Source organism: Taudactylus pleione, unplaced genomic scaffold (assembly GCF_031769625.1).
Source record: "Taudactylus pleione unplaced genomic scaffold, aTauple2 ptg000635l, whole genome shotgun sequence".
NCBI classification, from domain to species: Eukaryota; Metazoa; Chordata; class Amphibia; order Anura; family Myobatrachidae; genus Taudactylus; species Taudactylus pleione.
In genome coordinates this window covers 1,952,116-1,964,401 of record NW_028285037.1, presented here as the reverse complement: position 1 = coordinate 1,964,401, position 12,286 = coordinate 1,952,116, and the positions used below count along the sequence as shown (strand labels likewise).

The 12,286-nt window shown below is 48.8% G+C and overlaps 1 protein-coding gene across 1 annotated transcript in view; it reads right to left on the bottom strand.

Moving 5' to 3' along the window:
* Positions 1–4,163: 4,163 nt before the first annotated feature.
* Positions 4,164–12,286, bottom strand: part of CNGA4 (cyclic nucleotide gated channel subunit alpha 4) — a 159,591-nt gene continuing 151,468 nt past the window's right edge. Inside the window, exon 5 of the mRNA XM_088454910.1 lies at positions 4,164–6,174. Coding sequence (XP_088311036.1) covers positions 5,786–6,174 — 389 coding nt within the window. The 3' untranslated portion in view covers positions 4,164–5,785. The remainder of the gene's footprint in view (positions 6,175–12,286) is intronic.

Sequence of the window (12,286 nt, the reverse complement as noted above, 5' to 3'; positions counted from 1 at the left end):
CTGAGTCTGTATATGGAGACTGTGCTGAGTAATGTGATATGTGACACCTGTATATCTGTGTGCTCCTGGGTCTGTATATGGAGACTGTGCTGAGTAATGTGATATGTGACACCTGTATATCTGTGTGCTCCTGAGTCTGTATATAGGAGACTATGCTGAGTAATGTGATATGTGACACCTGTATATCTGTGTGCTCCTGAGTCTGTATATAGGAGACTGTGCTGAGTAATGTGGTATGTGACACCTGTATATCTGTGTGCTCCTGAGTCTGTATATGGGAGACTGCGCTGAGTAATGTTATATGTGACACCTGTATATCTGTGTGCTCCTGAGTCTGTATATATGAGACTGCGCTGAGTAATGTGGTATGTGACACCTGTATATCTGTGTGCTCCTGAGTCTGTATATATGAGACTGCGCTGAGTAATGTGATATGTGACACCTGTATATCTGTGTGCTCCTGAGTCTGTATATGGGAGACTGCGCTTAGTGTGATATGTGACACCTGTATATCTGTGTGCTCCTGAGTCTGTATATGTAGACTGCGCTGAGTAGTGTGATATGTGACACCTGTATATCTGTGTGCTCCTGAGTCTGTATATGGGAGACTGTGCTGAGTAATGTGATATGTGACACCTGTATACATGTGTGTTCCTGAGTCTGTATATGGGAGACTGCGCTGAGTAATGTGATATGTGACACCTGTATATCTGTGTGCTCCTGAGTCTGTATATAGGAGACTGTGCTGAGTAATGTGATATGTGACACCTGTATATCTGTGTGCTCCTGAGTCTGTATATGGAGACTGTGCTGAGTAATGTGATATGTGACACCTGTATATCTGTGTGCTCCTGAGTCTGTATATGGGAGACTGCGCTGAGTAGTGTGATATGTGACACCTGTATATCTGTGTGCTCCTGAGTCTGTATATGGAGACTGTGCTGAGTAATGTGATATGTGACACCTGTATATCTGTGTGTTCCTGAGTCTGTATATGGGAGACTGCGCTGAGTAATGTGATATGTGACACCTGTATATCTGTGTGCTCCTGATTCTGTATATGGGAGACTGTGCTGAGTAATGTGATATGTGACACCTTTATATCTGTGTGCTCCTGAGTCTGTATATGGGAGACTGCGCTGAGTAATGTGATATGTGACACCTGTATATCTGTGTGCTCCTGAGTCTGTATATAGGAGACTGCGCTGAGTAATGGGATATGTGACACCTGTATATCTGTGTGCTCCTGAGTCTGTATATGGAGACTGCACTGAGTAATGTGATATGTGACACCTGTATATCTGTGTGCTCCTGAGTCTGTATATGGGAGACTGCGCTGAGTAATGTGATATGTGACACCTGTATATCTGTGTGCTCCTGATTCTGTATATGGGATACTGTGCTGAGTAATGTGATATGTGACACCTTTATATCTGTGTGCTCCTGAGTCTGTATATGGGAGACTGCGCTGAGTAATGGGATATGTGACACCTATATACAGACTCAGGAGCACACAGATATACAGGAGACTGCGCTGAGTAATGTGATATGTGACACCTGTATATCTGTGTGCTCCTGAGTCTGTATATAGGAGACTGCTCTGAGTAATGGGTTATGTGACACCTGTATATCTGTGTGCTCCTGAGTCTGTATATAGGAGACTGCTCTGAGTAATGGGATATGTGACACCTGTATATCTGTGTGCTCCTGAGTCTGTATATGGGAGACTGCGCTGAGTAATGGGATATTTGACACCTGTATATCTGTGTGCTCCTGAGTCTGTATATGGGAGACTGCGCTGAGTAATGGGATATGTGACGCCTGTATATCTGTGTGCTCCTGAGTCTGTATATGGGAAACTGCGCTGAGTAATGGGATATGTGACACCTGTATATCTGTGTGCTCCTGAGTCTGTATATGGGAGACTGCGCAGAGTAATGGGATATTTGACACCTGTATATCTGTGTGCTCCTGAGTCTGTATATAGGAGATTGCGCTGAGTAATGTGATATGTGACACCTGTATATCTGTGTGCTCCTGAGTCTGTATATGGAGACTGCGCTGAGTAATGTGATATGTGACACCTGTATATCTGTGTGCACCTGAGTCTGTATATGGGAGACTGCGCTGAGTAATGTGATATGACACCTGTATATCTGTGTGCTCCTGAGTCTGTATATAGGAGACTGCGCTGAGTAATGTGATATGTGACACCTGTATATCTGTGTGCTCCTGAGTCTGTATATAGGAGACTGCGCTGAGTAATGTGATATGTGACACCTGTATATCTGTGTGCTCCTGAGTCTGTATATAGGAGACTGTGCTGAGTAATGTGATATGTGACACCTGTATATCTGTGTGCTCCTGAGTCTGTATATGGGAGACTGCGCTGAGTAATGTGATATGTGACACCTGTACCGGTTACCGGACTCCTAGTCTGCTCCAAAAAGCACAGGAGAGCCTGGAGTCGGTCCCAGTGATCAGCTGTGTGGTCTAAACAGACCGCAAGCTGATACACTGCAAAAAAAAAAATATATATATATAGCAAAAAAAAAAAATATTCACTTTCCTGACTCCATGGACCAGTGGTCGGGGCTCCGGTGATGACTCCCGTCTGGTCAGCTGGTCTCCCATGCTGCACTGCAGCCCGGTCATCAGCTGACCGGGTCATGGTGCAGGATGGGAGATCAGCTGACCTGAGGACATGGAAGACTTAACCGGAGGCAGGATCGTGCAGGTAAGTGTAATTAAGGGAGAGGTGGGGTCGCGGGGGGGAGGGGGGTTCGCGATTGCGGTGGTGGGGCTTAACGAGGGGGCAGGGGCTTAGCACTGGGGAGGTAGCTGCGATGGCCTGTCGGCGCATGCGCGGGGCACTGGTCACGATATTTTTTTGCGAATATACCGTGACTAGTGTGCGGATGGGATTCGCAGGGACAGAGCTTTATCGTTAGCTCTGTCCCTGTAAGGGATTTGTAGTAAATCCCTGTGATATCGCCTGAATTCGCAATGTAATATCACACTACAATCTGCATTACAAACGCGGATTGTAGTAATTAGGGCCCTTAGAGAGGGGGAAGGAGGGGAAAGGGTTAGGGAACAATTATTTATAGTATATGTGGTCTTAGTAATTCCCTTAGTTTATTTATATGGAAGAGGTATTGTATCCCCTCTATTGTAGCCTAAATAACCACTTAATGGAATATATTATAGTGATTATTGTTTCCCTAGTTAATAATAGATGTATTTGTAGTATTTATGCAGAATTCCCACTCCGTATGTTGTTATCCCCGTCTCATGCTATAACAGTTATGTATACATAGATTATTGGCGTGTACAGTGTCTGCTCCGCTCCCTATGTATTTCTTCTTTTTTGCTTACAGTAACTTATTACAGAGTATTTGTGGCCTCGTGGATCTTAGATTGTTTTCCCTGCGGGTGTGACTGCCCGCTATCACTTGTTAAGAGTCCTGTGTAATAGGGCTCCCATGCTAACATGTATACTTGTGTATATATATTAAGGTGTGTACTAATATATCCACTGCGGGTCTACTATATCCACTGCGGGTCTACTATATCCACGGCGGGTCTACTATATCCACTGCGGGTCTACTATATCCACTGCGGGTCTACTGTATCCACTGCGGGTCTACTGTATCCACTGCGGGTCTACTGTATCCACTGCGGGTCTACTGTATCCACTGCGGGTCTACTGTATCCACTGCGGGTCTACTGTATCCACTGCGGGTCTACTGTATCCACTGTGGGTCTACTGTATCCACTGTGGGTCTACTGTATCCACTGCGGGTCTACTGTATCCACTGCGGGTCTACTGTATCCACTGCGGGTCTAACTGTCAGTATGGACTAGAGCAACATTGAAGCAATAAATGAGTTTACAATGTTGCAAATGCTGTATTACTATCTGATAGTAAATATCTGTCTTTAGGACAAATACTGTGCAGTCACACTAATCATCTGCTGTAACAATATATTGAATAATATTATGTGAATACGCAGAACATGAAATATTTTTGCAGATTGTGTGAAAAATATAAAAAAATTATATAGGACATTAAACAATTTTTAAGAGCAATAGAACCAACTTAACTGTGACTCAGTGGAACGAATTACTTTATTTTTAATACACACTTTTCCTTAAGCACATATTTCTATTATCTATATTTTATTATGTTACATGTGATCTTTTATGATACTGTTATTAAAAGTTATGTTTCATGAATACAATCCAAGCAGAAACTATTTTCAAATGGTCTCGGAGTGCACCCTCCACGCCTCACACCGTGTTCTTCTCTGGTCTGATTCTAACCTGTATTTAGTGAGCATGGTAGCACCACCCCCTATATAGAAGTTACAATAAGATAATGGAATATAAACCATCTCTTAGCCAAACAATTTCAGGAGGGAAAAAGAGACAAATGTAAAAACTTGCAATACAAGATAATCTGTGCGGGACTTCTCCCAAGCTCCTATAATGTGCGCAGTCCCCCATGTCAGTATGGGCCCGATGGAGAGACGGACATGATCATGGCCGCGTCTTTATCCCTCCCTGGTGTACATCCGCGCGTATGATTGGGCAGGGACTGAGACACCCGCTTTGAGCATCAGTAGACACTGTAATATCGCCTGGCGCGTCTTTAGACCCCCATTATCAGGTGCAGGTTGTCCATCGGAGTATCGCCTCCACGTGTTCACAAATATCGCAAAACTCTCATTCTAAGATACAGCCACAATATCGTATAATATAGGGACGATCAATGAAGGAAGAGCCAATCAGCTTCAGAGACAAGCCTGCCATCAGCCAATCAGAAGTGACAGCTGTTACTGGTGACCATCGTCAGTGTATCCGTGCTGACATGTGTCAGTGCGTCTGTGTGGGGGTATGCCGCAGCACGCCATTACTGTACTGCCTGCGTGTCACTGTGTTCTGCCTCCCGGGACTAACATGCGACCAAATTAAGATCTATGTTGTCCTGAGCATATCTGCATATTTTACGCTAAACAAATGGGCAGACGCCCAGCGCGGTGCCAGCCCCTCTCCCTGCTGTATGGGAAGGACTGAGATTACAGTATCAGAGTATTGCATCATGCTCGCAGTGCCCAGGGGAGGGGTATGAAGGGCGCACAGCCTAGATACGTGGGTCCTGATACTGAGTAATACGCAGGTCCATATGCCGCCGCAACAGAATGCGACTATGTGGGCACCGTAATGCGCTGTATTGCGACACTATTTTCCAGCCGTCATCACTATCATCAGCACTTACTCCCAGCTAGCCAGTGCTGGGAGGAAGAGATCTGTCTGTACATTTGCGTCCCCATGGCGACCGGACCACTCAGAATCTCCTGGAGCTATGCACTAAGATTCCTACGTTCGCTATGGCGCATGCACAGTTTGCTAATATCCATTAGATGCGTCTGTGTGCAAATCATTGCCCATAGTGACCCTGGAGTCAGGAATAGTGTATTATCTGCCCTGTGTTATCTATACGGAGTACATTGGGCCCTGAGTGATTCTGGTGCGGGGGCCACACGTGGCTGATTGTGCAGTGTGAATGGGGTGGGGGGCGGATACTGGACAGGGGCTATCGAGCAGAGAACACAAGAAGAGTTCTCACCCATAATCCATTGCTTTCACGCTGCGCAACCAGTTGGCACCAGCGCTATATGGCGCAATCTCCGTGTATTGGGCTCTGAGCTCCCACCTTCGTGTTATTGTACAGAATATATAGAGTTCTGTGGGGCTGTTGTTCGGCTTTCTGGCCACAGGCTCATTCTTCCTCCCCAGACCTGTCCGGGGACTCATCCTCCCAAAGGCTGATCTCCCACTCCAGGCGTTTAATCCTCTGACACATCTTCACAGCGCTGGACTCCAGCTCGGCCAGTAACCGGGCCAGCTTGGTCTGTAGGGAGTCCAGGTTCAATTCCAGCCTCCTCAGCTTGTTGTCCATCTCCTGCTGCCCGGCCACCAGCTCAGCCGCTAGGGCCTCGTCCAGTTTGTTCATCTTCAGTAAGATTTCACGTCCTTTCTCCTCCAGAATAGCTTTGGCGTCGGGGTACTCGGTCAGGGCATCTCTCAGGTCCTCCTTGGAAAGGCAGAACAGGTCAGAGTAACCGATGCTCTTAATGTTTGCGGTTCGGCGGTTGCCGGAGGTGTTACCTAAAGGGTGAATAAAAGTTGTACAATGTTATTAGACACATTCAGATTTTTGTGATTGAAATAAAATAATTTTATATATGTTCTCGTAAAGAGTAAGAAAATATATCCCAGGGCAGGTTATTGGCCCTTTACTGCTATGCACATGGGCCTGGGACTGACTATGCTGAGAATGGGATCAGCTGTGACCAGCGCTGTGTGGGTGTGGCCAGTGCTGTGTGTGTGTGGTCCGTGCAGTGTGGGTGTGGCCAGTGCTATGTGGGTGTGGCCAGTGCTGTGTGGGTATGGACAGTGCTATGTGGGTGTGGGCCGTGCAGTGTGGGTGTGGCCAGAGCCATGTGGGCGTATACACCCCCTATAGTATCAGCTAAAATTTCTCCCTAAATATGTAAAAATATTGGCAGATTTGTGAAAAAACTTGAAATACAATATTAATCATGATCATGCCGTGATGATGGGCCTATTTTAATGTAGAGGCCTGGAGCTGGAGCTCCATCCTCCCCATTGTTAATCTGGCTCTGTTTCTATGTACAAATGTAGTAAAACATGTAGGGCACGATGAATGGCGCGTAGCAATAGGGGTGTGACGCATCCCGCCACTCTACGTATGCATGTCGCCGTTAATTACGCCGGTATGCATGAAGAAAAGCATATAGGATGGCTCTCTCGGTAAGAGCATCCTTTGCAAGTGAGGGACTTTCAGGTCTATGACCCAGAAGTCCCCCTGGTGTCCTTCCGCACATGACACACTCACAGGGGGGCTGGGAGAATGACACATGCACCACAGGGGGGCTGGGAGAATGACACATGCACCACGGGGGGGGCTGGGAGAATGACACATGCACCACGGGGGGGGGCTGGGAGAATGACACATGCACCATGGGGGGGGCTGGGAGAATGACGCACACACCACGGGGGGGCTCTGAGAATGACATGCACCACGGGGGAGCTGTGAGAATGACACACACACTATGGGGGGGGCTGGGTGAATGACACATGCACCACGGGAGGGGGCTGGGAGAATGACACGCACCACAGAGGGGGGCTGGGAGAATGACACGCACCACGGGGGGGCTGGGAGAATGATGCACACACCACGGGGGGGCTTGGAGAATGACACGCACCACGGGGGGGGGCTGTGAGAATGACACACATACTATGGGGGGGCTGGGTGAATGACACATGCACCACGGGAGGGGGTTGGAAGAATGACACGCACCATGGAGGGGGGCTGGGAGAATGACATGCACCATGGGGGGGCTGGGAGAATGACGCACACACCACGGGGGGGCTGGGTGAATGACACACACACTATGGGGGGGGGCTGGGTGAATGACACACACACTATGGGGGGGGCTGGGTGAATGACACATGCACCACGGGAGGGGGCTGGAAGAATGACATGCACCATAGGGGGGACTGGGAGAATGACACACGCAGCATGGGGGGGCTGGGAGAATGACACACGCAGCATGGGGGGCTGGGAGAATGACACACGCAGCATGGGGGGCTGTGAGAATGACACACGCACCATGGGGGGGCTGGGAGAATGACACGCACCACTGGGGGGGCTGGGAGAATGACACATGCACCATGGGGGGGAACTGGGAGAATTACACACGCAGCATGGGGGGGGCTGGGAGAATGACACACGCACCACGGGGGGGCTGTGAGAATGGCACGCACAACGGGGGGGCTGGGAGAATGACACATGCACCACGGGGGGGCTGGGAGAATGACACACACACCACGGGGTGGGCCGGGAGAATGACACGCAGCACGGGGGGCTGGGAGAATGACACACACACAACGGAGGGGGGCTGGGAGAATGACACGCACCACGGGGGGGGCGGGAGAGTGACAGACGCACCACGGGGGGGGGGGCTGGGAGAATGACACACGCACCACGGGGGGGCTGGGAGAGATCCTATTCGATCCCTCTCACATCTCTTTGCGACTAGAAGCCCATAGGCTTCTATAGAGTAACATCTAAGATGGCATTTCCCTCCGCATCCAGAGCCTGGGTTTATGACCCGTGAGTCCTTCTGCGCACATGCTGCCATCAACCTGAATATGCGTAAGGCGCAGGCGATGCTAGCGGGCATCCAATACTCTGGCTTCTCAGTCCCAGCACAGACAGACCGATGCTTGTACACCAGGGAAGGGCTGACATTAGCATAAAGTCGCAGACACGACTAAACCAGGCGCAGGGTTCATAGTCTGTAACTTATTAATATGAGTAAGTCCAGGCTTTATTAGTTGACCCAAACCATCACCCACTGATGACTTATTGCCTAACGCTGAAATGGCGTCTGCTAAATAATAGCATAGGGCGTGAGTCGCACGCAGATCTATATGAGGCCGCTGAGAGCAGATATTTTGCGGAATACTACGTGACTATACATGTCTTCCTGGATACAAGAGATCCATCTGTAATAGTCGTCCCCTCGTCATACACGCCACTCAGAATAGGACGCAGCTCTGGCTACATGCCCTAAGGGCGGTTCTCTTCCATGCCACCGAGTTTGACACCCATAAACGCCCATTTCATGCATGTAGAGAATTGGCCGGAGATGCGCAAAGATATGTGTTTAATATTGGGCTTGCGTAGTTTGCTAAAATTTGCTTGACACTGCGGCATACGGAACTGTCTGCGACACAATAAGACCCTTTGTATTTATTTCTCAGACAATGAAACATGATGGTTTTATGGAACACAGGGATCACTAGGACCATGGACTGTTCAAGACACATTTCACCGCAAAAGCCGCAACAAACACATAACACGAAACATTTCAGGCTATTTTCAGCTAGATCTGGGGACTCATTAACAGCAAAACTCATGCTGCAAAATCATTATACACGTGTACAGACCCAGCGACAGAGGGATACAAAGGTGACACTAGTACCGGCCCCCAAGATTCCAGGGGTCCCCGGTCCACCAGGAATCTCTGGAGTGCAGTTCATGGGAAATGAAGCTGAAAGACACAGGAGCTGGAGAATGAAGCTGAGAGACACAGGAGCTGGAGAATGAAGCTGAGAGACACAGGAGCTGGAGAATGAAGACGAGAGAGACAGGAGCTGGAGAATGAAGATGAGAGACACAGGAGCTGGAGAATGATGATAAGAGACACAGGAGCTGGAGAATGAAGCCGAGAGACACAGGAGCTGGAGAATGAAGCCGAGAGACACAGGAGCTGGAGAATGAAGATGAAAGACACAGGAGCTGGAGAATGAAGATGAAAGACACAGGAGCTGGAGAATGAAGACGAGAGACACAGGAGCTGGAGAATGAAGACGAGAGACACAGGAGCTGGAGAATGAAGACGAGAGACACAGGAGCTGGAGAATGAAGCCGAGAGACAGAGGAGCTGGAGAATGAAGCCGAGAGACACAGGAGCTGGAGAATGAAGACGAGAGACACAGGAGCTGGAGAATGAAGACGAGAGACACAGGAGCTGGAGAATGAAGACGAGAGACACAGGAGCTGGAGAATGAAGACGAGAGACACAGGAGCTGGAGAATGAAGACGAGAGACACAGGAGCTGGAGAATGAAGACGAGATTTACAGTGGAGCAGATGAAGCTGAGATGACTGGATGAGCTAATAGCCGACCTGCATGTGCCTACTGGGAGGGGAGAGGGGGCCCTAAAATCATGAATGTGCCGGGCTCCAAGCTGGCCCTGCATATGTATTACTGGTTCAAGATGTGGTGATTATTCTCCTGTTACAGTCTCTTAGTAATCACCATGTAAGACCCTTAGAACCACTCTGGTGAGGTGATCTGCCAATAGCAACCACTCGCTGTTCCCATAGAACAAGACACATTCACTGGTATTGGTCTTGTACTCTGGATAGTAGAGGCTTACACAATTATCCTAAGGCCACAGGATGTTATGCAACTGATGGATACTGACAGGGTGAGAGCCTTTGAAGGTAGGCAATGGTAGCCGGGATGTGGCCTTGAGGGCCGGAGTAAATGCAGGCTAAGAGGTGCGGCCTTGAGGGCTGGGATGCGACCTTGAGGGTCGAGGAGTGGCTTTAGCAGCCGAGGTGTGTCTTGAGAGCTGATGTGAGCGCAGACTGTGAGATGCAGCCTTGAGGGCCAATGTGCGGCTAATGAGCCAGTAGATTTTCAGGCTGAGATGCGGACTTGAATGACGAGCTGCGGCTATGGCAGCGAGGATGTGGCTTGAGAGCCGAGATGATTACAGGTTTTGGGCTAAGATACGGCTATGACAGCTGGGATGTTCAGGCAGAGAGATGCAGCTAATGAGCCGGTAAGCATTCAGGCTGAGATGCGGCCTTGCTGGCTGAGGTGAGGCTAATGAGCCGGTAAGTATTCAGGCTGAGATGCGGCCTTCCTGGCTGAGGTGAGGCTAATGAGCCGGTAAGTATTCAGGCTGAGATGCGGCCTTGCTGGCTGAGGTGCGCATATAACAGCCGTGATGGGGCTTGAGAGCCGAGGTGATTACAGGTTGTGTTGCAGCCTTGCGGGCCGTGGTGCGGCTTTGACAGCCAGGATGTTCAGGCAGAGACATGGTAACTGATGGCCACAAGAGCGGCAAGTCCACAGACACAGCACGAACCGGAGCACTACGTAGATAGCAGTATATCAAAACTCTAAAACAATATAGTTAGTGTGCCACCCCCTGAATATTGGAGTAGGTTGCTCTCACGGACAGATACCACCTGTCTCCCATACTAAAACCAATCAGCAAATTAGAATAAATTACTCTGAGAGCGCCACTGCTTCCAATATTAACAGTCAGTCCTATTCACAGTTTATAAATGTTTAATACACAGTAAATTATACTTAGAACTGATCAAAATATAACAATCAGGTGTAGTAACCAAAAGTAAAACATATACTTGTGCACATGTATCACTTCCTAAAAAGATACTTCCATAGAGATCCAAAAATGTTGCAATTGCTTTTAAAATAGAAAAGTCCTCAATGAGGGTCTCCCGGCAGACTCCAGGAGACGGACTAATAACAACAAGGCCGGCACACTCTGCAACCAGAGCCAGTGGCACCTGTTCAACGTAAGCTGTAGCGCAGACATTCGCCTGGAGCAGAGAGGAACACGGACAGGTTACTAGGAGCACCACACTGTGGGGTTAATAGTCGGAGGAGTAGTGCCACCGCCATGGCAGACTGGCCAGGTAAGCGGATGCACGGAGACATTTAGCTGGGTAAAGTATAGAGATACCGGCAAGTCCAGCCATTATTCACTTTAATATTCTCCAAATCGGGTTCCTGATATATAACGTTTTGGAGCCAGGAGAAAGGAATTCCTAAAACGGATTGTTTATATTAGACACAAAGGTTCACAGACTGAGACTCTACACAAACTGTGGGCCTAATTCAGCACGCTAGTGCCCTGCTGAACACAGATTCCCGATGTCCAGGAATCTCTTGGAGGCGCCAGACCCGTTCTGTGCATGTGCGATGGCCTCCGTTTCCTCCGTGTCGCCGCCATTGGGGGGGAGGGAAGAGGCCAGGATCTCTGTCTGCTGACAACGCAGCTTGGATACGTAATGCAGCAGGAGGCATGATGCAGCAGGAGGCGTGATCCAGGAGGCGCGATGCAGCAGGAGGCGTGAGGCATTACCATAACAGCTGCGAGCTATTCCGTCAGAAGCTGAATCAGGCCCTGTTTTTATATTAAGTCCAGAACTTTCTATATGGAAAGAGGTCTCACTATAGTGAATGCCGATTAAAACTGGGTTTATTATATTTAGAGACCCTCATTGCGGACTGTTTCTATTTTAAAAGCAATTGCACCTTTTGGATCTAAATGGAAGTATCTTTTTAGGAAGTGATACAAGGGGGGGTTAGGGTTAGGCACCCCAGGGGGGAGGTTAGGTTTAGGCCCACCTGGGGGGAGGTTAGAGTTAGGCACTATGGGGGAGGTTAGGGTTAGGCACCCCTAAGGGAGGGTTAGGGGGGGAGAGGGTTAGGGATAGCCTTTATACTTACCCTGTCAGGATCTCTATATGCCGGCCTTCCAGCGTCGGTATTTCATCTGCCTGGCTGACGTCCGGCGGTATAACATACTGATTCCGTATTAAACGTGTATACACCGTAAATAGGTCTGTTTGTTTAATATTT